The sequence below is a fragment of the Muscardinus avellanarius genome (assembly GCF_963383645.1).
Source record: "Muscardinus avellanarius genome assembly, chromosome: 16".
NCBI lineage: Eukaryota > Metazoa > Chordata > Mammalia > Rodentia > Gliridae > Muscardinus > Muscardinus avellanarius.
Window position 1 is genome coordinate 6,232,571 of NC_137802.1, and position 24,776 is coordinate 6,257,346.

Genomic DNA, 24,776 nt, shown 5'->3' on the forward strand with positions numbered 1-24,776 from the left:
TGCCATCCCAGCTCCCGGGAAGGCCGAGACAGGAGGATCGCAGGTTCTAGGCCAGCTTCAGCAACTGAGACCTTGTGTCAAAGTCAAAATAAAAAGAGTTGGGGAAGCCGGGCGTGGCGGCGCACGCTAGCTTGTCATCGCAGTACTTGGGAGGCTGAGACAGGAGGGCCCGGGTTCAAGGGCAGCCTCAGCAACTCGTGAGGCCCTCGGCAACTCAGTGAGACCCTGTTTCAAAATAAAGAATAAAAATGGGGCTGGGGATGTAACTCGGTGGTAGAATGCCCCTGGGGTTCCATCCCTAGTACCACACACACACACACACACACACACACACACACACAAACACACACACAGTTGGGGGTTTAGCTCAGAGGTGGAATATCCCTAGGATCGATCCCCAGTACCAAAAAGAAAAAGAAAAAAGCCCCATCAGGCAGATGGGGACTTTAAAAAAAAGGACAATTTCAAGCACAATGAAGATGGGAAGAGCGACCCCCGGCAGGGTCACCGGCTCGCAGAACATCCTGTGTCTGCCGACAGCACAGCCGATGCCCCGGCGCGGTCGCCTTCGACACCCATCACGCAGGCCCACAACTAAGGACATCGCCTCCTTGAGCACAGCCTCATTATCACGGAAGGGAACATTCTGAGCAAGTTTGGGAGCGAGCGAGAGCAGAGCAGGGCTTGTTCTGGAGTGGAATGAAGGGCTGAGTCACGGGCAGGCCAGCCCCGCCGAGGGCCCGCAGCGCCAGCGGTGGTCTGCTGTTGAGAGGCTGAGCGTCCAGCCCGGCGCCGTGGCCCAGGGCTTGGGAGGCTGAGACAGGAGGATCGCAGCTTCGAGGCCAGCCTCAGTGACTTCCTGAGGCTCTCAGCGACCTAGCAAGACCCCGTTCCCAAATAGAAAATAAAAAGGGCTGTGGGTGTAGCTCAGAGGTAGAACGCCCCTGGGTGCCCTCCCCAGCACCAAAAAAACGAGAGTGGCTGAGAATCTTCTGGAGGAACGGAGGCCAGGAATCAGAATAGGAGACAGGGCCGGGCCCAGGAGCCCTGGCTGCCCCGGGAAGTGTCCCCGGGGCGGGGCCTGCCAGGTGGGCAGATACCAGGAGCTCACTGCATCACGGGATGCAGGCCGGCCGAGGGCAGGGGACAGGCTCCTCTAGGTAGAATGTTCTGGAGCCCACAAGGTGCTGGAGGGTGAGGCTGGCAGCAGGTGCCGTGGTTCAGAGGAGAGTCCCAGAAGCCCGCGAGTCACAGGCTTGGTTCCCAGCTTGGTGCTTTGGGGAGGCGTGGAGCCTTTAAGAGGCGGAGCCTAATAGGAGGTCTTTAGGTATTTGGGGCGGGACCACAGCCCCTTCCTCTCTCCTCCTTCTGAGCCCCCGCCAAGATGTGTGGTCACAGGCCCAAAGCCACGGTGCCCACCGAACCTGGCCTGAAAACTCTGGAACTCTGAGCCAGAGTAACCCTTCCCCCCCCCCCCTCTCTCTCTCTCTCTTTTTTTTTGGTGGTACTGGGGGTGGAACCCAGAGGCTTTCTACCTCTGGGCTATCCTCCCAGACCTATTTTATACTTTATTTAGAAACAGGGTCTCACTAAGTTGCCGAGAGCCTCACTAAGCAGCTGAGGCTGGCTTCGAACCCACGCGATCCTCCTGTCTCAGCCTCCCAAGCGCGGGGATGACAAGCGCGCGCCGCCGCGCCCGGCTCCTTTTCTCTTTTTGTTAGTGATGACATCTGATATTTGTTATAGCGATTGGAAGTCAATGGATGCCACGCAGTTTAGCCTGCGAGGACAGAGGGGGACCCTGCTGTGCTGTGGTCGCTCCCCACAGAAGGCCGAGGATGGGCCGAGAGAAAGGCTGCTGCCAGTCCCGGGGCTCCCGGAGCAGGAACCTGTGGCCGGCGGGTGGATGGAGATGGCGCCGCGGTGAGCCCAGGACTCGGGTGCGCCCCTGGGCCTTACCCGAGCTGGCCCTCGCTGCCCCAGCAGGACACCGGCCGCAGATACCGCCCCAGCCCAATTCGGGATTAACTGCGAGGACTCACAATTAGCCAAACCACTTTGCTGAGCTCAGGGCTGGCCTTAAAGCATAACAAGCTTAGCTGTGCCCTTCGGCCCCGGGCTAACATCCAGGTAGTTGCGTTGGCCCCAAAGGACCTTCTCAGAGGCAGCACCGGCGGCCCAGGTGACCAAGACCGGGCCGGCAGCTCCGCCTCTGGGCCGAGGCGTGGCGGCGCACGCTTGTCATCCCAGCATTCGGGAGGCTGAGACCCGAGGATCCAGGTTCGTGGCCGGCCTCGGCTACTTAGCGAGGCCCTCTGCAACTTAGACCCTATTTCAAAATAAAGAATAAAAAATAGGGCTGGGGGTGTAGCTCGCAGGTAGAATGGCCCCGGGTTCCATCCCCAGTACCGTAAAAAAAAAGAAAACCTGAGTGGAGACCGAGCGGCCCCAGGTGCAGCCCCCCCACACACACAGGCGGGGGGCTGTGCGTTTCTGGGCAGGTTGTTTCGTGTCTCTGAAGCTCAGAGTCCTCGCCTGGGAAAACAAACACCACCATTGCCTCTGGCGGCCTCCAGGGGCCATGCCGGCTGTTGTAGGGGCCCAAGTCAGCCCAGGGCCGGCAGGTATCCTCTGATTAGAGGGGCCGGGGGCCAGGCCCCTGGGATGCGCCTGTCCACTCCCCACCGCTGCAGCTACTAACCCTGGGAGCCCTTGTTGGCCTTCGTCCTGGTTGCTCGGCTTTGCCTGCCTGGCTGAGTGGGGACAGGCGTGCTTCTGTGGCCCCATGCCCGGGCCCTGGCACCCCACGGAGGGCTCCACGCTGCTCCCTGGGCCCAGATGGCGAGCCCCAAGCCACCCGGGGAGCAGCCGGGAGCCTGGGCTCTGCACAGCGCTCAGCTGACTCCAGGTGGCCCCGGGAGGCTACCGCGCCCACGGGTATGGGAAGAACGCCCTCCCGCAGGGTTCTGGGAGGTGATGCCCGGCCTGGCGCCTGGCACCCTCAACTCTTCCTGCAGCGCCCTTCAGAACACACTCCACCAACACCGACAGCCCCGGCAGCTGGTGTGCTGCTGTCCCCGGAGCCTCAGCGCCTCCCTTCCCTCCTCCTTTCCTGGTCCTGGGGCTTGAACCAGAGGCATTCTACCTCGGAGCTACACCTCCCTCCTTCCTTCCTTCCTTCCTTCCTTCCTTCCTTCCTTTCTTCCTTTTTTTATAATTTTGAAATAGGATCTCGTTAAGTTGCCGCGGCTGGCCTCAAACCTGCAATCCTCCCGTCTCAGCCTCCCAAGTACTGGGGTTATGGCTGTGCCTGGCTAGCTAACAGTTTCTGAACTCTGTCAGCAGATTCCATGGTAGCAAAGAGGGAAGGAGGCTTATTTTTTATTTTATTTTTTGGTGAAACAGGGGGTGGGACCCAGGGTTTTTTCTACCGCCGGGCTATACTCCTAGACCTGTTTTTATATTTTATTTGGAAACAGGGTCTCACTAAGTTGCCGAGAGCCTCACTAAATAGCTGAGGCTGGCTTCGAACCCGCGCGATCCTCCTGTCTCAGCCTCCCAAGCGCGGGGATGACAAGCGTGCGCCGCCACGCCCGGCTCACACTACTAATGTTTAAAAGCTGGTGGCAGCAGGCTCGGGCGGCAAGGTGGTGTTGGGGATGGAGAGGGCTGTCTGTTGCTGCTCGTGCACCGGGTGTGCCCATCAAAGGTCCCACTTGGAAACCCAGCCCAGCTGCTTCTCAGGAACCTGTGTTTCCAGACAACCACCCTGCTACTCGCCAAATACTCTCAAATTTCCTTTCTGAGCCAGGCTGAAGTCCATGTCAATATTGACCAAAGAAGGAGGCCTGGGGTTTGCACTGCATTTTATTAATAGTTGAAGAGTCACCCCTGGCTTATTTTTCTAGTACCTTTGAACAGGTGGGTCTTCTTTTATTTAAAATAAAAATAAAAAAAATTGCTAAAATCAAACAGGATACATGCAGCAGCAGAAAGGTGCAGATTTCATAGAGGCCCAGAGCAAACCTTTATTTTTGTTGTTTGTTTGGTACTGGGGATGGAACCCAGGGGCATTCTACCTCCAGACTATACCCCAGCTCTATTTTTAAAAAATTTGAATCAGAGTCTTACTAGACAGAGTCTTGTGGGTGGGTGGGTCGATGGACAGATAAGTGGATGGATGAAGGAGGCCTATGTGGATAGGTGGTTGGGTGGATGATGGGTAAGTGAGTGGATGGGTGGGTGGTAGATGGACGGGTGGATGGGTGGGTAAGTGGATTAGACAGACGATGGGCAGGTGGGTCGATAGGTGGATATGGAATGGATGGGCGGGTGGGTAGATGGATGGTTGGGTGGTTGAATGGATGGGTAGATGGATGAATGGATAGATAAACGGAGAGTTGGATAGGTGGGCCGGTGGGTAGATGGATGCATGGGTGAGTGGTTGGGTGGCTAGATGGATGGTTTGATTGTGGGTGCATGGGTGAGTAGGTGGCTGGGTGGATGGATAGCTGGATAGATGCATGGGTGAGTGTACGGATGGATGGGTGAGTGGGTAAATAGGTGGGTGGATGGATGGATGGTTAAATGAATGGATGGATGGGTGGGTGGGTGGATGGATGGATGGATAGATGGATGGTGGATAGATGGATGGATGGGTGGATGGATGGATGAGTGGGTGGGTGGATGGATGGATGGATGGGTGGATGGATGGATGAGTGGGTGGATAGATGGATGGATGGATGGATGGTTGGATGGATGAGTGGCTGGGTGGATGGATGAGTGGGTGGATAGGTGGATGGAAGCGTGAGTGGATGGATGGATGGATGGATGGGAAGGCATATGGATGGATGGATGGATGGATGAGTGAACAGGTGGGTGGTATGGAGAGATATTCCTCACAGCCTTCTTGAACTGGACAGATTCTGGGCTTCCGTGTGTGGGCACTGGGAAGATAGTCACAGGATTCCTGCAGATTCCAGCCTCCCTGGTTCCACCGAGTGCCTCTGGGTTGTCAGGGCCCCTGCACACTTCATCCCCTGGAGGGGCCGGGAGCCCAGAGGGAGGGGAGGGAGGCCCGGGCTGGCGGGCACGCGGGCGCCCTTAGCACAGTGGGAGGCAGAGCCGGGCGACTGGCTCTGCTGCCCGTGTGTGGGATTTGCACATCTTCTGGATTCCCAGGATCCCTCCCGTGCCCAAACTCCTCCTCTCTGGGGTTGCCAAATATGGGATGCCCCCGGTGAGCTGGAACTGCAGGGAGACAGCAAGTAATCCTTTAGTTTAAATTATTCCAGATGTTGCATGGGACTTTGTGCATGCACGAGTGTGTGTGTGTGAGTGTGTGTGTGTGTGTGTGTGTGAGTGTGTGTGTGTGTGTGTGTGTGTGTGTGTCACGCGTGCTTATGCTGGGTGCCAGGGATTGAACCCAGGGATGTTCTACTCTGAGCTACACCTCTAGCCTTTTTTTTTTTTTTTAAACAGGGCCTTGCTTAGTTGAAAAAGTCTCACTAAGTAGCTGAGGCTGGCCTTGAACCTGGGATCCTCCTGTCTCAGCCTCCCAAGTACTGGGATTACAGGTATGCACTACCATGCTGGTCCAGTGCACATTTTTTTTTTTCCAGTATTGGGGGTGGAACCCAGGGGCATTCGACTACCAAGCTACACCCTCAGCCCTATTTTTTATTCTTTATTTTGAAACCGGGTCTCACTGAGTTGCAGAGGGCCTCACTAAGTAGCTGAGGCTGTCCGCGAACCGCGATCCTCCTGTCTCAGCCTCCCAAGTACTGGGATTACAAGCGTGCACCGCCACGCCTGGCTAAAAGTAAATAAATAAATAAATAAATAAATAAATAAACAAATAAGTTAATAAATGGCAAAGGATTTGAGTAGGAGTCTCTCTCAAGCAGGCATCTCGATAGCCAAAGAGTCCAAGGGAGAAACTGGGACCCTCGTGTGTGGCTGCCGGGAGTGAGGCTGGGGTCGCCACCGTGAAACCCCGCCTGGCGGCTCCTCAGCGACTTAGGCGTCGTGTTACTGTATGATCTAGCAGTTCCGCTCCTCCGTAGGTGCCCAGGAGAGATGATAACGTGTGACATTTGGATGGATGCTTCTTGGCAATTATGAATTATGACCCAGTGAACAGCTGTGCATGAGGTTTTTTTTTTTTTTTGCAGATACACGTTTTCATCCAGCCAAATGTCCATCACCAGCCGGGCGCGGTGGTGCACGCTTGTCATCCCAGCCTTCGGGAGGCTGAGACAGGAGGATCGCGGTTCGCGGCCAGCCTCGGCTACTACTTAGACCTTTTGTAACTCAGTGAGACCCTGTTTCAAAATAAAAAATAAAAAAGAGGGCTGGGAGTGGAGCTCAGAGGTAGAATGTCCTTGGGTTCAATTTCCAGTACCCCCCACACACACAAAAGGAAAGTCCATCACCTGGCGATTGCCTAGAGGAAAGGTGATGTCTTGATATAATGGAGGAGTTATTCTACCACAAAGAGGGCGAGAGGATGGATAGATAGATAGATAGATAGATACTGTAACACGGATGAATCTCTCTCTCTCTTTCTCTCTCTCTCTCTCTTTCTCTCTCTTTCTGGTATGGGGGATAGAACCTCTGAGCAACACTCAAGCCCTTTATATTTTTCCCTTTAAGACAGAGTCTTGCTAAGTTGCTGAGGCTGGACGCGAACCCGCAATCCTCCCGTCTCAGCCTCCCGAGTACTGGGATGACAGGTGTGTGCCACTGTACTCAGCCAACATGGACGGCTTTTGACAGGGTTTTGCCAAGCGAAGGGGGTCAGACGCAGCGGCTGACTGCTGTACACTTTTGTGCACACGATATGTGCAAAACAGGCACAGCCACAGAGATGGGATTGGTGGTTGCCAGGGCCCGGGGAGGACCGCCGGGGAGGACCGCCGGTGCATACAGGGTTCTCTTTGGGGCGGCAGAGTGTTCATCACAACGGCCACACAGTTGAGATCCGCTTTGAGTTTTGTCTCAAAAATTAAAAGGAAACACCTGCAGGGGCCCTGAGGCGTGTGACCTCTGTGGCCCGTGGACCCAGCAGGCCGTGGGTGCAGCGACCCCGAGTCCTGCGCTCCCAGCCCCTCCAACGCTCAGCCCCACCTCCTCTGAGTGAGGACTGAGCTTCTCTTGACCCAGCCGAGGCCAAAGGGCTGTTTAACTTCCAGAACAGGGCAGCTGAGCTAACTGCTGATTGAGGGCAGGCCAGGAGCCCCCCTCACTCGCCTCCCCAGGAACACGGGCCAGCGCTGCTCCCCAGAGCCCGGGTCTCTGAGGACACGGCCAGGCAGGACCTGAGCCGGGGAGGTGGTCATCACTCCATCTATGATTAGCTTCCGGGAAGGGCAGGTCCACGCTAGGCGGCCCAGGATTGCAACCTCGGACTTCTTGGATTTAGGATGGGGTCACGTCCTGATCAACTCATCGGAAATTGAAAATATCTGAAGTAAGTCCAAACTGCAGCTGGGCACAGCGGCACACACTGTAATCCCAGCCCTCGGGAAGCTGAGACGGGAAAATTGCAGGTTCGAGGCCAGCCCGGGCAATTGAGCGAGGCCCTCGGCAATTTAGCAAGACCCACCCTGTTTCAAAATGAAAACAAAATGAAAACTATAAAGGGCTGAGGGTGTAGCAAATTAAGACACCCTGTTTCAAATGGAAACTAGGAAGGGCTGGGGGAGAGCAGCCCTGGGTTTAATCTCTAGGTTTAATAAGAAATAAACAAACACGGTGCATTTAATACACCCAATCTGTGCAACGCGGTCTCCCCCGTCCAGACGCGCTCACCTTCACCCACGGTCCACACAGTTTTCCAGCACAAAGCCAGTGTGATCCTCGAGCGCTGGGCAGTCCTGCCATTTACCAAATACCTGTGTCCAGCCGAGGACAGAGGCCCAGTGGTTTCTCCTGTGACTGGGGCTGGGACCCGGCATCATGGCAGAGACCCGGGCCTCAGGTCCTTAGCCCCGGGAAAGCCCCAGAACCAGACCTGAAAGTACATATCACTTTGGCGCCATCGTTAAGCTGAAAAATTGTAAGTCCAAGCGGCGGGGTCCCTGTGAATGCACCCACATGTAGTATGGGTGGTTCGCATCCAGGGCCCAGCCAGGCGGCCTGTGCACACGATCGGGACCCCCGGCTGCTCTGCGCCGGTTCAAGCTCCGGCATCCTTCCAGAGCGGCGGGCCAGGCCGGGCCAGGCAGAGCCCAGTGGGGCAGCGGGCGGCTGGGCCTGGGCATCCCTGGGCGCCTCCTGCCTGCTACCCCCCCCCCACCACCGCTGGTGGCTAAAATTTGAAATTCTAGATGTGATTAATTAGAAGAAACCAAGGATTGGTGGCTGAGGTGGACGCATCTGGAAGCCTGAGCCTTTTAGGGAGCACGGGGTGAGGGTGAGGGTCTCCTTTCTTTAGTCCACCCCTTTTAGGGTTTTTATTAATTTTGTTTTTGGCGCTACTGGGAATTGAACCCAGGGACACTGGACTTCTGAGCTATACCTCGAGCTTTCTTATATTTATTTTTTGGTACTGAGGATGGAACCCAGGGGCCTTCTACCTCCAGGGTATACGTCCAGACCTATTTTATATTTTATTTGGAAACAGGGTCTCACTAAGTTGATGAGAGCCTCACTCAGTAGCTGAGGCTGGCTTCGAACCCATGCGATCCTCCTGTCTCAGCCTCCCAAGCGCGGGGATTACAAGCGTGCGCACCACCATGCCTGGCTAGCTTTTTTAAAAAATTGAAACAAGTTCTTGCTAATTTGCTGAGGCTGGCCTTGAACCCACAACCCTCCTTTCTCAGCCTCCCAAGTACTGGGATTACAGGCATGCAACACCACACCCCACTCTTAGTCACTGTGGGCCCTGCTCGCAGAGGCTTCTGTTCCTCTGAGGGCTCATTCGGCACCCTAACGCTTCTTGTCTGTGGCTTCTTTTAGAATTAGATTTGGGAGCCAGGCGTGGTGGCGCACGCTTGTAATCCTAGCATTGGGGAGGCTGAGACAGGAGGATCGCGGTTCATGGACAGCCTCAGCTACTTAGTGAGGCCCTCTGCAACTCAGTAAGACCCTGTTTTAAAATAAAGAATAAAAAATAGGGCAGGGGGTGTCAATCGGGAGGTCGAATGCCTCTGGGTTCCATCCCAAGGACCGCCAAAAAAAGAATTACATTTGGGGTTGGGGCTCTGCATTTTTCAGAATGTGCCATGTGCTTCTGGGAGCTCAACTGGTGAGCTGACAGTTCTCCTAGGAGCCTGGGTCCATCCAGATGGGACCCAGCGGGCGTGGAAATCCCGGGGGGACTGCTCATGAGTTTTATATCTGCCTGGGGAATCCTCCCTCCTGGACTGGGAGACTCTGGAGCCTGGAACGCAGACAGGTGTGCCTGTCCCCGACCCCACCGTGCCTGGCACGGATTTCCCAGCATGCACCGCACCTCCCTCTCGTGCTCTCTGCAGGTGGCGAGATGGGAGCAGAGGACTAGACAGCTGAGCAGGGCCTTCGGGTCGCCGTACCTGGCCTGCTACGCCCTGGGCTGCGTCATCCTGCTCCTCAACGTCCTGCGCTCGCACTGGTAAGCCCCCTGAACCCCCGCAGCTGCTGGCGCCCCGAGGACGCAGGGCCCTGCAGGTGGAGGACCCGTCGGGGCCCCCAAGCGCGCTGCGTCTAAGCACAGCGGGCCCCTCTGCACACCCTGTCTTCCAGCTCCTGGCCCTGGGGCTGGGCCTCCTGTTAGCCACGAGTGCCACCCGGGTGGGCAGGGGTCCTGCCTGGTCAGCCTCCCTGGGGTCTTGGCTCCTGCCTGTGCCTCGCGGTCCTTCAGCCGGGGGCTGCCCACTGTCCCCAGGCCAGGTGGGCACCCAGGTTCTTGGTCCTCAGGGTAAGGATTCCCGTGGCACCTGCTCCGGCATGCTGACCCCCCACGGGGCAGGAGCTTGGCTTGCGGCCCCAGCTCCAGGCCTCGCCCCGCGGCAGGCCCCAGGCCTAGGGCTTCCTCCAGTTTTGTGTTCTCGGGCAGGGAGCATCCCGTTATGGGGACGAGAAAGTGAGGCCTGCCAAGAAGCCGTGGTCTGAAGAGCTGGGCGTGGGGACGCACGCCTTGTCATCCCGGCCTTCGGGAGGCTGAGGCCGGAGGGTCGCGGTTCAAGGACGGCCTCCGTTCTCTGCAACTCAGTGAGACCCTGTTTCAAAATAGAGAATAAAAATATAGGGCCGGGCGTGGTGGCGCTCGCTTGTAATCCCCACGCTTGGGAGGCGGAGACAGGAGGATCGCGCAGGTTCGAAGCCAGCCTCGCTGGCTTAAGAGACCCTGTTTCCAAATAAAAATAGAAAATAGGTCTGGGAGTGTAGCCCGGAGGTTGAAGGGTTTCCAGGAACCCCAGTACCACCAATAAATAAATACATACATAAATATAAATAAATAATAAAAAAAAAAGGGCAGGGGACATAGGTCGGAGGTCAAATGCCTCTGGGTTCCATCCCCAGACTTGACCCAAAAAAAAAAAAAAAATGGGGGTGTAGCGCAGAAGTAGAATGCCCCTGGGTTCCATCTACAGTACCGCATAAATAAATAAATAAATAATAAATAAATAAAGGCTGGGGGTGTAGCTCGGAGGTAGGATGTCCCTGGGTTCCACCCCCAGTACCACAAAAGTGATCTGCCAGTATGTGGGGGTCACCTAGGCCAGAGGGATGAGCTGGTCCCAGCTCCAGTGCCCATGCCAATGCCCGTGGCCCAGAGGAGGTGGTCTAGCGTGGAGGGACACGGGTCTCTCCCCAGCCTGCCACCTGGAGGCCACCGTCCCCGCGCACTCTGTCCGCAGCAGCCCGGGTTGGGGTGGGGTAGGAGGGACTGTGGCTGCTGGCCACTTGGGCTGAGCTCCCCGGGCCTCGTAGCCCCAGCACCAGGCTTGGGCAGCCGTCCAGCCGGCCCTGCCTCAGGACCTCTCTGCGGCCCTTTAACCCTGACTTCTGGCCCAGTCCCCTTGCAGGAAGGGGGGCCTCACTTAAGCCAGGAACCTCGGAGGCGTCTGGAACGGTTTCCCAACAGCCGCCTGTCTGTCTGTCTGTCTGTCTGCCTCAGATCCACAGTCAGCCCTTCCCCGACCCTTGGCTTCAGTCCAGGCCTGCACACAGCTGCAGGGACCACACCTTCACTCCAAGCCGGGTGTGATCACGGGCGCTTGAAATCCCAGTACCTGGGAGGCGGAGACAGGAGGATCGCAGGCTCACAGCCAGCCTCGAGGATGTAACGAGTCCCTGGGAAACTTACCGAGAGACCCTGTTTCCAAAGAAATAAAATCGAGCCCGGCGTGGTGGCGCACACTTGTAATCCCAGCGTTCGCCAGGCTGAGACGAGAGGATCGCAGTTCACGGCCAGCCTCGGCTACTTAGGGAGGCCCTTGGAAACTCAGTGAGACCCTGTTTCAAAATAAAGAATGAGAAATTAGGCTGGGAGTGTAGCTCAGAGGTAGAATGTCCCTGGGTTCCATCCCCAGTACTGCAAAATAAATAAATAAATAAATGAATGAATGAATAAATAAATAAATAAATAAATAAAATCGGGCTGGGGGATGGAGCTTGGAGACAGAATACCTCTGGGTTCAATCCCCAGTACCAAAAAAAAAAAAAAAAGCCTGTCACTCTGAGCACCTGACCCATGCAGGACCCGCCTCTCACAGCTTAGCCGGCATCGCCAGAGCCGTCCCGACTGCAGACAGCTCCCCTCGGCTCCCCAGACCAGCAGCACCCGCTCGGTCCTTATCCGACTCCCATACCACGCAGCCCAAGGACCCGTCGCGTCAGTCTGGTTGCCCGGCGTGTCCCCAAGGCCCCAGGAGGTGGTGATGCCGTGTCTTGAGCCCGAGTGCGGAGTGGGCAGTCACAGGGCAGAGGGGAGCGGGGGGCTGGAGCCAGCCTTCTCTTAAACCTCCCGACGCAGAAATAATCGCCTGGCGGCTGCTCCATCACCTTATTCTTCCCTGGCCTTTCTTTCCATGGTGCTCAGGCCCAGGGCTTCTGGCGTCGGTGTCTGTCTGTCGGGCTTTCCCTCTTCTGTGGGGAAGAGACGCAGCTCGACAGGCCCACGGCCCCAGCATCCACTCCGCCCGGTCCTGCTTCTTGGTCTAAGTCCCCAAGGCTCCGCGTCCTGAGCCCTGGAGGAGCGGGATGCGGGTTACATCCCCGCAGGGTCTCCTCCCGCTGCAGCCCGATGTCGCCAGGACGCCCTGTTCCTGGCTGCTTCAGCCTGACGGTCTCAGGAGAACAGCCCAGGAGCGTGCACGGTGCCGGCGCCTACTCCCCAGAAATCTATTTTGATACTTGGTACTGGGCATTGAACCCAGGGGTGTCCTACCTCTGAGCTACACCCTAGCCCTTTGTATTTTCTACTTTGAAACAGGGTCTCCTTGCTAAGTCTCTGAGGCTGGCCTCGAACCTGCGATCTCTCTGTCTCGGCCTCCCAAGCGCTGGGATTGCGGGCGTGCGCCACCGTGCGCCACCGTGCCCGGCTTCGAGCCTCTCTTTCCTAATCCTCAGCAAAGGCAGATGGCTTCGGAACCAGCCGGATGTTGGACTGGTTTGGGGGCTGGCAAAGCTGGCACACACCTCCTTTTTTATAGCTCCAGAGGGAAGAATGGCTTTTACATTTTTGCATGGGTACATTTTTTTTTTTAGCTGTAAAATACATAAATATAAATTTTACCTTTTCAAGTGTGTGTGTGTGTGTGTGTGTGTGTGTGTGTGTGTGTGTGTGTTTGGGAATTAAACCCAGGGGGCATTTGTGGTTTTTTTTTTTTTTTAATTTTGAAACAGAGTCTTGCAAAGTTGCTGAGGGCCCAGCTAAGTAGCTGAGGCTGACCTCCAGCCTGCGATCCTCCTGTCTCAGCCTCCTAAGTACTGGGATTACAGGTGTGTGCCACTGCACCCAGCTCCTTTTATTTTTATTTTTTTTATTTTTTATTCTTATTTTTTGCAGTACTTGGGATGGAACCCAGGGGCATTCTACCTCCAAGCTACACCTCCAGCCCTAGTTTTTATTTTTCACTTTGAAACAGGGTCTCACTGAGTTGCAAAGGCCTCAGTATGTAGTAGCTGAGGCTGGCCTCAAACCTCAACCCTCCTGTTTCAGCCTCCCAAATGCTGGGATTACAAGCGCGGGCCACCACGCCTGGCATCCAGCTCCTTTTAACTTTTTTTGTGGGGGGTTATTAGGGGATTAACCCAAGGGCATTCTACCGCCAAGCTGCACTCCCAGCCCTATTTTTATACATATTTTTATTGAACATAAATGGTATACATTTAAACTATACTTGGTGCCCTCTCCCCCCGTCCCCGTTTTCCCTTCCCCCCTCCCACCAATGATCGTCCAGGGGGGAACCATGCCATATTCATACTTTTACACATACTCGGATGTGGACCTTCGTTAATCAAGTTCAGTGTGTGTACATGTATGTACACACAAGTTTTTTACCCCAATATGATGTATGTAAATATAATACACCGATAAAAAAATTAAAAGAAATCAAGTTCAGCCTTCCTCCTCTCCTATCTTTCCATTCAAACTTTGCTGAGGTTTCCCCTCCATCATCTGGAGTCCCTCTGGTATCCCCAATACCCCCTCGTTTGGGCATATTAGAGAAAACATGTCCCTTCTCTCTCTGTGCTCGGCTGATCTCACTTAACATAATGCTCTCCAGGTCTTTCCATCTTCTTGCCGATGGCATGATTTTGTTCTTCTTTATAGCTGAGTAGAATTCCATTGTGTGCATTTCCCATAAGTTTGCAATCCATTCCTCTATTGATCCAGCCCTATTTTTAAATTTCTATTTTTTAACAGGGTCTCACTAGGTTGATGAGAGTCTCACTACTTGCCGAAGCTGTCTTTGAACCTACAATCCTCCTGCCTCAGTCTCCCAAGTACTAGGATTAGAGGTGCAGGCCGCCACGCCCGGTCTCCTCCAACTTTTTTTTTTTTTTTTTTGGTCAATACTGAGTTTGGAACCCAGGGGCATTCTACCTCTGAGTTATGCCCTAGTCCTACTTTTAATTTTTTAATTTTTTTTTTTTTTTTTTTTTGGTGGTACTGGGGTTCCTGGAAGCCCTTCTACCTCCGGGCTACACTCCAGACCTATTTTATATTTTTGAAACAGGGTCTCTTAAGCCAGCGCGGCTGCTTCGAACCAGCGCGATCCTCCTGTCTCCGCCTCCCGAGCGCGGGGATGACAAGCGTGCGCCACCACGCCCGGTGACACCTCACTTTTGAGAAGAAGGAGAATGTGATATCCGGGCTGAATGGGGACAGGGACGGCGTCGCAGAAACCCACTCGAACAACTTAGGGAAGTCTCTCTCTCTCTCTCTCTCTCTCTCTCTCTCTCTCGTGTGTGTGTGTGTGTGTGTGTGTGTGTGTGTGTGAGAGAGAGAGAGAGAGAGAGAGAGAGAGAGAGAGACGATTAAACACGGGGTATTTTAACTCACAGCTATACCCCCAGCCCTTATTTATTTATTTATTTATTGTGGTGCTGGGGATTGAACCCAGGGACATTCTCTCTCTGAGCTGTACCCCCAGCCCTATCTTTTATCCTTTATTTGGAAACAGGGTCTCACTGAGTTGCAGAGGGCCTCATTTAAGTAGCTGAGGCTGTCCGCAAACCGCGATCCTCCTGTCTGAGCCTCCCGAATGCTGGGATTGCACGCATGCGCCACCACGCCCGGCTTTTATTTATTTACTTATTTATTTATTTAGTGGTACTGGAGATGGAACCCAGGGGCATTCTACCTCCCAGCCCTATTTTTTATTCTTTATTTGGAAACGGGGTCTCACTGAGTTGCAGAGGGCCTCGCTAAGTAGCCGAGGCTGTCGCAAATCGCGATCCTCCTGTCTCAGCCTCCCAAATGCTGGGATTATTTTTTATTTTAAGACAGGTCTTACCAAGTTGCTGAGGCTGTCCTTGAACCTGTGACCCTCCTGCCTTAGCCTCCCAAGTACTGGGCTTACAGGCGTGTGCCGCCACACCCAGCTAGGGCAGTGTTCTTGTGGGCTGCAGGTGGGCAGGCAGGCCAGGCCCGTCTCGGGGCTGTGAAGACCGTGTGGCCGCGTGCTACGGCCTGGGGCGAGCCCCCTCCCTCCCTCCCTGCACCCCAGGTTTCCGGGATGTCAGGAGAGCAGAGGCCAGGCAGCCTCGAGTCACACCGATGACCGAAAACCCAATCCAGGTTTTAAAAATAGAACCCAAGGCCCTCGAGCAAGTGTGCAGCCACCCCCAGCCCGGGGCCGAGCATTTCCAAAGGAAATTGCTCCTAATACTTGATTCTGCTGTGCGGCGGCCGCGGCCACAGAGCTGCCGTCCCTCCGCTAATTCTCCCTGTGGAATGGACTGTGCTTTCCTGACTTATTGGAGGAGCTGGAACACCGGGCGCCTAATTGGGCATCGATTCCGGTAAGGCTGCTTGTTTGTGTCACCGCTCGAGGCCCAGATGAGACCTCCGGGGGCCCTCGCTGCGGCTCTCACCGATACCTGGGGCAAACGACCTTCAGAGCACTTTTTGGGGAGTCCAGGCCTCCCCCAAGTATTGGCCAAGGAGCTGCCGGCCAGACCCGGGACAGGACGGGGCTCCTGTCCGCTCAGTGTTTCCCTGCCTGGCCATCCCTGCTGGGAATCGCGGTCCTCAGTCTACCAAGCCGCCTTCCTGGGAAGTGCTCCCTGCCCCCGGCGCCGCCGTGCTGGCCCCAGAAGGTTCTCTCTCCTCTGCTGTTTTCTGGCTGATAAATCCTGCAGAGGGACTCGGGAGATGGCTCTGTGTGGAGCAGGAAACTGAGGCTCGCCAGCCGCCAGCCTGCTCTTTGCCCCTGGAGCGGGGCAGGGGGCATCAGTGACCGCAGGGGCTCCCCCAGAGGGACCCTCCGGCCTCTGGCTCCTTGAGGCCCAGCCTCGCTCCCATCCTGCACTGCACTGAGTTTCCAAGCATCCAGCCGGGCGGTTCTTCTTTCTGAAAGCTCTCCCTGCCCACCTCCTTCCCTGCACCAATTTGCGGAACTGGGAATGGATCCAGGGGCATTCTATCGCTGAGCTAAAACCCCCAGCCTGATTATTTATTTATTTATTTATTTAGCAGAACTGGGAATGGATTCAGGGGCATTCTATCACAGAGCTACACCCCTAGCCCCATTTTTTATTTTTTATTTTGAAACAGGGTCTCACTGAGTTGCAAAAGGGCCTCACTAAGTAACTGAGGCTGGCTTCCAACCTGCCTGATCCTCCTGTCTCAGCCTCCTGGGTTCCATTCCCAATACTGCAAAGTAAATAAATGAATGAATGAATGAATGAATAGCCGTGATCCTCCTGTCTCAGCCTCCCAAATGCTGGGATTTCAAGTGTGCGCCACCATGCCCGGTTATTCTTTTATTTGGAAACAGGGTCTCGCTGAGCTGCGGAGGGCCTCCCTAAGTAGCTGAGGCTGGCCGCGAACCGCGATCCTCCTGCCCCAGCCTCCCAAGTAAATTCTTTCCTCGTAGCTCAGCTGAAGCGGCCCTCCCTCACGGCAGCTGCCCCCACCCCAGCCTCGGTTTACCCCTGTCCTTCCTGCTGCCCGCGTGCGTAGTTGCTGGGCAGCAGCTTTGTACAGGAGGCAGCCGTCCTGAGGGCCGGGGGCTCACGACCATCTTCATCCAGGGCTCAGCAGCCTTTACAGCTGCTGCTGCTGAGCCCCGAGGACTCCAGGCTGGTGGCCTGGGGTGCCTGCCTGAGTTCTCAGGGGTCAGGGCAGTGGGGAGCTACCCAGGCTGGCCACCGGAGCAGAAGGGGGTCAGGGCCAGGGCCACCTCGCTGGACACACCGTGGCAATGCTGCCGGCTCCATGGCAGGCTTCCATGGGCACCAATCCCCTGGCTCCCCCTGGACCTGCAGGTGGCCCTGAGCCCGGGCAGCAGGAAGGCAGGGGAGGGGGGAGTGGGGGCGTGGGGGCGTGGGCAGCGTGATCTGACACCCCTGTGCCGCCGTTGACAGGCTGCCCCTCTCCTCCGCCTCGCCCTCAGGCCCATCTGCCGGCCTGAGCTGGGCGGGCTGGATGCGCTGGGTGCCTAGGAGAGGCCGAGGGAGGGAGGGAGGGGGCCTGTTTCCCGAGAGCAGAAAGTCTGGCCGGGGGAAGGAGTCCCGGGGAGGCAGCGTGTGGTGCAGCCCAAGGATAGAGGGGCAGCAGTCTGTACTTGCCAGCGGAGAAGTGAGTGGCTGAAGTCAGGACATGCTGCAGAAGGATCCTGGCAAACAGACGTTCCATGGTGGGCGTGTGGGTGGAGAGTGCTGTGGATGGTGGATACGGAGGTGGCCGGCAGAGAGCAGAGGTGCACACGTGGAAGGCTTGGCGGGTGGACGCATGGATGGACGAATGGGGGGTGTGGTTGGATGAATAGATGTATTGATGGAAAGGTGTGGATGGACAGATGGATGGTGGATGGGTGGGTGATGGGTGGATAAGTGGATGAGTGGATAGATGGGTGGGTGGATGAATGGATGGATGGATAGATGGATGGGTGTGTGTGTGGGTGGATGGATGGATGGATGGATGGATGGATGGATAGAAGGGTGGATGGATGGATGGATGAAGGGTGGATGGATGGAGGGATGGATGGATGGATGGATGTGTGGATAAATGGAGGGATGGATGGATGGGTGGATGAGGGATGAATGGATGGATGGGTAGGTATATGGATAGATGGGTGGATGGATGGATGGGTAGATGGAGGGATGGGTGGGTGGATGGATGGATAGATGGAGGGATGGATAGATGGAGGGATGGATGGGTGGATAGAGGGATAGATGGGTAGATTGATGGAGGTATGGATGGATGGATAGATGGAGGGATGCATGGGTAGGTATATGGATAGATGGGTAGATGGATGGAGGTATGGATGGATGGATAGATGGGTGGATGGATGGAGGTATGGATGGATGGATGGATGGATGGATGGATGGGTGGATACATGGGTAGGTATATGGATAGATGGGTGGATGGATGGATAGATGGGTGGATGGCTGTCTGGATACATAGGTGGATGGATGAGTGGATGGATGTGTGGGTGGATGGGGGGTGGATGGTGGTGAGCTGCCCTTGCTGCTGGGTACCTGCTGCAGTGAGTGTAAGTAGTTATGTGAACGACAGCTCTCCAGGCGTCTCCTGTGCGGCACAACCACGAGAAGACCGAGAGGTGTGGGTGTGGCACACGAGTACTTGTCCCCCCTACCCTTTCCTTTGTGTATGCCCCTCTAGAGCCCCACGCTGCCCACTCGCTGGTGCCCGTGCCTTCCTAGCGAGGCTCACACCTCACCCCACCTGCTTCAGCCTTCCAGTCTAGGAGAGGCTCACTGGGGAACCTACCCCACTCCTCCTGACCCACCGGTGTGCCATCACAGTCCTCCACTGCCCATGAGCAAGGCCTCCAATGGTTTGTCCCCAAGGGACCCCCATGCGGGTACCAAGGAGTGGACATACAGGAGCCTTTGAGGTGCCTTAGAATTCAAGCCAGCTGCCCAGACGTGGCCAGGTCGGCGCCCGGTCACTGGGAGCCAAGTGGGCAGTGCGGAGCCCACCCCAGGCCTTGGAGACTGGGGGCCCAGTCGCGAGCAGCGCAGAGCAGGCCCCGGGCACGTGGTGCAGGGCCTGCCACGCAGCTGCTCCAAGTATGTGCCTTTCCCTTCCCACCCTGGTCTTCCTCCAGGGTACACGCTGCTTGCTGGACAGGACTGGGGTTTGCCAACTGGTGGCCCTCGGGTAGAGCCCTGCCTGCACGCGGACCTCCCCAAACAGCCTAGTTCTAAACCATGGGAGGAGCCGGGTGTGGCGGCGCACGCTTGTCATCCCAGCATTCCGGAGGCTGAGACGGGAGGATCACGGTTCGCGGACAGCCTCAGCTACTTAGTGAGGCCCTCTGCAACTCAGTGAGACCCGGTTTCAAAATAAAGAATAAAACAATAGGGCAGGGGGTGTAGCTCGAGGTCGAATGCCCCTGGGTTCCATCCCCAGACCTGCAATAATAATAATAATAAATAAATAAAACATGGGATGCTCTACATGCAAGTCAGGATGTCTGGCTTCTGTAGAAAAGTCAAACGCCCTGGGAGGCCTGGGCCCCGTCCCTGTCACCCCCACCTCGGGGCAGGGAGGACCGGAACGTGCTCACCAGGGGGCCCGGACCCCTCAGTGGGCACTGGTCCTGAGGCCCTGGGGGCGGGACAGGAGGAGGCACCCGCCCCACCGCGGGTGACACACTGGCTCTCCCGCCCGCAGCTTCACACAGGCCATGCTGAGCCAGCCCAGGATAGCGGGCCTGGACAACACCGCCACCTACCACCTGGGCCTGGCGCTCCTGGCCGTGGGCTTCCTGTTCGTGCTCTCCAGCTTCTTTGCCCTAGGCTTCACCGGAACCTTCCTAGGTAAGAGCCCGAGGGCCGCGTGGCCTTGAGCAGGCCTCAGGGAAGAGAGGGCTCCGGGCTTGGCCTGTGAGCCTTAGGACGGGGGCTGGGGCATCGCTCGCCCAGCCCTGGCCCTGAGGGCGCCAGGTGGTCTCCAGACCCCCTAACAGAAGCCCCCAGGCTCTATCTCCATGGAAAGGTGAGGTGGTTAAGTGCCAAGTCACAGCGAGGGGGAGACCCTCCACCTTCAAGGCCAGGGCTGGGCTTATCCTAGCACGCGGCCTGGCCGGGTGTTTTCTTGGCTTGCCTGTGCAGGGCTGGGCGGGTGTGCAGTGGAGGGGCGGCGTCCCTTCTCCGTCAGCCTCTGCCTATGGCTCTGGTGCTCTGGGGCCAGGGGCTCACTCTCATGGTGGAAGCGGCTTCCAGCTCCCTGGGAGCTGAGTGGGACGCAGTCGCAGGTCAAAGGGGGACATTGGGGACAGGGACAGAGAAGGTGGCTGCACCCTTTCCGCAAAAGAAGCCCCTCCTGGTGCGTCAGGCACAGCGGAGTTGGCAGCGCAGGGTGGGAGCCCAGAGGCCTGGGGCCTCTATCCCTTTTGGTTCCTGGCCAGAGGCCAAGACTCAGCGAGACTTGGGCCTCAGCCTCCATGGCGGGGGTGTGTGTATGTGTGTGTGTGTGTGTGTGTGTGGAGCCCCCGGCTGGCCTGGGCCCCGCCAGAGGTCACGCAGAGGGCATGAAGGCCACGAAGAGGCCCTGAAGGCCACGCAAGGGGCATAGTGAACTGTTAGTCCTTTCATGCTCTGGGCAGCGAGGAGGGGGAACCTGGGGCAGGACGTGGTTCTCCTGAGGGCCGGGGTCCACCAGTGGGGGAGGGCCGGGGGGGCCGGGGCGGCAAGGCCAGAGGGTGTGGACACGGAGGGTTTTGGGGAGGAGGGGTGGCAGAGGTCTTTGGGGTGGGTGGGGCGGGGGGCCGTGAGCAGGCAGGCTGCATGGGGAGACTTGTCTGGAGGCGCAATGGCAGCTGTGTCTCAATGGCCCTCAGCAGCGGACATGGCCTAGAAATACCCGAGTGGCCTGCAGGCTTGGATGTGGGGTGGGGTGGTCACTTCCTGCAGGAGCCAGCCCAGGTGGGGTTCCCCGCTAGCCTCCAGGCCCCGCTGCCCCCGCCTGCTGCTTTCTGGGAAGAAAGAGCCCCCTGCGGTCCCCGGGGGTTCCTCCGCCCCCGGCGTCCTCCATCCCCGACAAAGGTCCACTCTGCGCCCAGGGCCCCTCCTGCAGCGGCTGCCCATTGTCCAGCCTCTTGGCCTACTTTCTGCTGGCGGGAGATGAAGAAGGTTTCTCTCCCAGACTGGGACAAAGAAAGCCGGGGTGTCGACGAGGAGGAGGAGCCCGGAAGGGCGTGGCAGCCTCTTCTGTGGGCTCTGCACGCAGGGGCCTGTGCTCGAACCTTTGTACCCAGGTCGCCCGGTCACTTCCTCCTCTGGGAGCAGCCCTGCAGGGGAGGCCTGGTTGCCAGTTGGCGGGTAGGCAGGCTGTCTGGTGACCTCTGGCCTCTGGGTCAGCCCCCTGGGGCCACAGGGGCGGGGGCTATGGGCCAGGGGGAGACTGCGAGCCTGGGAGGGGCCACTGGTGCGGGTGGAGTCGGGAGTGGGCTCCAGAGGTACGCACAGAGGGAGAAAGGCCCAAGGAGAAGAGGAACTCTCTGGGCCGGGCGCAGGGCCAGCATCCCAGGACAGGGAACAGCGTATACAAAGGCTCAGAGGCAGAGGCCAGCGGAAGGCTAGCATGCTGGGTCTGGGGGGCAGCGAGGAGTGGTGTTGGCAGAGGAGGCGGCCTGCTCCCCGTCCCTGGGGGCCGGCAGGCTGGGGGCCTCTGACCCCGGATGCGGTTGAACCTGCCCCCGTGCAGCCCCCTGGAGGCCAGTGTGGTGTGGCGGGGACAGTGCCTAGAGACCGCAACCCTGCCCCGTCTTGTCCACAGGCGATTACTTCGGGATCCTCAAGGAGGCGCGAGTGACCACCTTCCCCTTCAACGTCGTGGACAACCCCATGTACTGGGGGAGCACCGCCAACTACCTGGGCTGGGCGCTCATGTGAGTACGGCCCCTCGGCATGGCCGTCCTCGGCACGGCCTCACTCGGCTACTTAGTGAGGCCCTCCGCACCTTAGTGAGACCCTGTTTCAAAATAAAGAATAAAAAATAGGGCTGGGGGTGTGGCTCAGAGGTAAAATGCACCTGGGTTCCATCCCTAGTGCCCCCCAAAAAAGAAAGAAGGAAGGGAGGAAATGGCTGGGGGCATGGCACACACACATGCAGCCCTTCTGCCCAGAGTATTCCCCGCTCTCGTCAGTGGTTCCAAGCCCAGCTCGAGAGGTTCCCTCGTCCCGGGAGCCCCCGCGGCCGGCCCTCCTGTGCCCCGAGCCCTGTGCTGGGGTCGGCGGTGGTGACCCTCCTTCTCTCTAGAAAGACTGCGTGAGTGTGTTACTAGTAGTGACCTTCCCAGTGCCCGCGTGTGAAGGTCATGCCCGGCCAGGGTGGCTGGGCTCGGGCTCTCGGAGACAAATGGTACCAAGATGTCATCATGCAATGTCGAGGCGCGGCCGCTGGGTTGGGGACAGCCCTTGGTCTTATTAGAGACGAGCCATTAGCTGGCCGCCAGACGCTGACCCAGCAGAGCTCCTCTGGTCTCCAAGCCCATCTGTCCCCAACCCCTGACAGAAGCCACCTGGCCACGTTGGTTCCGGGCCGCCATGGCTCCCTGGGAACTCGGCCTCCCTCCCGAGCAGGGACGCGCCAGACCCAGGGACGCATGGCCACAGGGCCCGGCTCTTGGCCGCCTTCTCCTTGGGGTGCCCAACGCATGCTGAGAGACCCTGCTCCTTCCAGATGACCGTGACCATAGTGGGGCAGTGAGGGCAGATCTCACGTCTGCCATGGGCATGCGTGTGCGTGTGCATGTGTGTACTTGGTGTCGTGTCTCCATGAGGTGGTCAGGGAGGATGCTGGGCCTCTCTGTGGCCACAGTAATAATGGTACTGGCCCAGCCCTTTGCTGTCCCTGCCTCGTCTCAGAGCCAGGCAGACGGACAGACCGGCCAGTGTGAGGCCGTGGATGGACACCGGGCCCCGCAGTGCGTATGTGTCCTAGCACCCCCCTGGCCAGGGAGCCGGTAGTGGCCAGGTAGGGACAGGCAGCAGGGGCCCTGACCACTACCCCCGGCTCAGGCGAGCCTCTCCGGCAATCCCTGCTCTCTCCCGCAGCAGCCCAGGCCCTGCGGGAGCCCAAGGGCTCAGAGGTAACTATAGAGATAGACTGGGGGACAGCTGGACAGCGGCTATTTCTGGAAGCCCGAGGCGACACGCTCCAGCTTCTTGCTGCCGTCACTAACGAGCCGCCCGCACGGCAAGGTTAGAGGCTGGTCACCAGCGTGTAGCCGGCCACGGAGGCGCTGCCCGGCTTCTGTCCTCTGGGTCGCGCCGCGGGCACAGGTGCCCGGTGGCCAGGGCCTGGACATAGCTGTAAAGTGTCGCTCACAACAAGTGCTCCCAGGACGGTGCCCTGGGTGACAGACCCTGCCCCTCTGTGCTCACAGGCCCGGACTGGCTTTCTAGAAAAGTCTTCTTTCCTGAGAACATTGTCCCTGGAGGGCAGGGCCGCATTTTCTGTGAGGCGCCCTTCAAGCCCGGCCGAGAGGAGGGGGGCAGTGAGCAGCGCCACCCCGGGGCACCAGCCAGGCGGGACACAGATGAGGAGGGCCCCTGAGTCAGCACCCTGAGGGACAAGGACCTCACTAGAAAGCCAGGCAGGACAGCCGGGCGAGGTGGCGCACCCTTGTCATCCCAGCATTCGGGAGGCTGAGACAGGAGGATCATGGTTCGCAGCCAGCCTCAGCTACTTAGTGAGGCTCTTTGCAATTCATTGAGACTGTTTCAAAATGAAGAATAAGCCCAGCGTGGTGGCGCACGCTTGTAATCCCCCCTGCCCCGTGCTTGGGAGGCGGAGACAGGAGGATGGCGCAGGTTCGAAGCCAGCCGCATTGGCTTAATAGACTGTTTCCAAATAAAAATATAAAATAGGTCTGGGAGTGTAGCCCGGAGGTAGAAGGGCTTCCAGGAACCCCAGTACCACACACACACAAAAAAATCTAAAAAAAAAAAAAAAAGAAGAATAAAAAGTAGGGCTGGAAGTGTAGCTTGGAGGTAGAATGCCCTTGGATTCCATCCCCAGATCTGCAAAAAGGAAAGAAAGGAAGGAAGGAAGGAAGGAAGGAAGGAAGGAAGGAAGGAAGGAAGGGAAAAAAATAGGGCTGGGGTGTACCTCGGAGGTAGAATGCCCCTGGGTTCCATCCCTAGTGCCGCAAAAGAAAAAAAATACAATGCCGAGTTCAGTTCCCAGTAACACTCACACACACACACACACACACACACACACCCCACACACACACGCTCACGCTCACACACAGCCTGGTGGTGTTGGTCGCCCCGTGGCAGGAGGGGCTGGGCCCCCTGACTGCACGCTGTCCCCACAGGCACGCCAGCCCCACAGGCCTGCTGCTGACGGCGCTGGTGGCCCTGGTCTACATGGTGGCCGTCCTGTATGAGGAGTGAGTAGGGGTGGTGGGTGATGGCGGGGTGGGTGACCCTCAGCCTTTCTCTGGGGCCTGCAGGCACTGGCTCTTGGCTCACAGGTCGGGAAGTTCAGTGGGCATTCCCGGGCAGGTGGGCAGGCGGCCCCGGCCCCGCCTGGCCGCTCCTGCTCCCTGGAGGCTCCAGGCAGCTCGGGGCTTGAGGGGATGGGCCTCATTGGCCCCAGGGTTGACTGGACCAGGGTCCAGCTGAGCAGAGCCTCCCCGCCCCGCAGGCCGTTCACCGCGGAGATCTACCAGCAGAAGGCCTCCAGGTCCCACAGGAGGAGCTGACCAGCCTGGCTGCCCAGCTCCGGCCACTGTCTAACCAGCCCCGGGAGCCAGCTCCCCGCCTCTGTGCGGGCGCTCCAGTGCCTTGGAACCGCGGCTCTGAAAGGCCCTGGCCACCTGTGATATGGCCACCGCCCCCCCACGCCCGCCATCGCCCACCAATAAAAACACCCTGACCTCAGCACCCTCCAGACGGACTCTTCGTCCCACTCCGCTCAGGGGCTCTCGGGAGGCGGTGGGGGACATTCTGGAGGGCTCCTGGGGGGGGGCGGCCCTTCCTCTCATGGAACCTCCCACACTGAGGCGATCGGCTGTCCAGGCGTCTGTCAGGCACTCTCGGGCAGCGTGGTTCTGTCTGTCACCCGCCCTCACCCCTGCCTGGCACTCCCAGGACGTCCTACCGCCACCTCTTTCCTGGGGGAGTCCTGGCCT

General features: G+C 57.8%; 1 protein-coding gene across 2 annotated transcripts in view; it reads left to right on the forward strand.

Annotated features, from left to right (window-relative positions):
* The window catches only part of PEMT (phosphatidylethanolamine N-methyltransferase), a gene marked incomplete at both ends in the record, with an annotated part of 43,646 nt that extends 19,299 nt beyond the window's left edge, over positions 1–24,347 (forward strand). Inside the window, 5 exons of one of the 2 annotated variants that reach the window (XM_080712569.1) lie at positions 9,480–9,595; positions 19,304–19,449; positions 21,410–21,521; positions 23,958–24,032; positions 24,290–24,347. In XM_080712569.1, the coding sequence (XP_080568695.1) occupies positions 9,480–9,595; positions 19,304–19,449; positions 21,410–21,521; positions 23,958–24,032; positions 24,290–24,347 (507 nt within the window). The remainder of the gene's footprint in view (positions 1–9,479; positions 9,596–19,303; positions 19,450–21,409; positions 21,522–23,957; positions 24,033–24,289) is intronic. The other variant, XM_080712568.1, reaches the window with a different exon arrangement.
* Between the last annotated feature and the right edge of the window lie 429 nt (positions 24,348–24,776).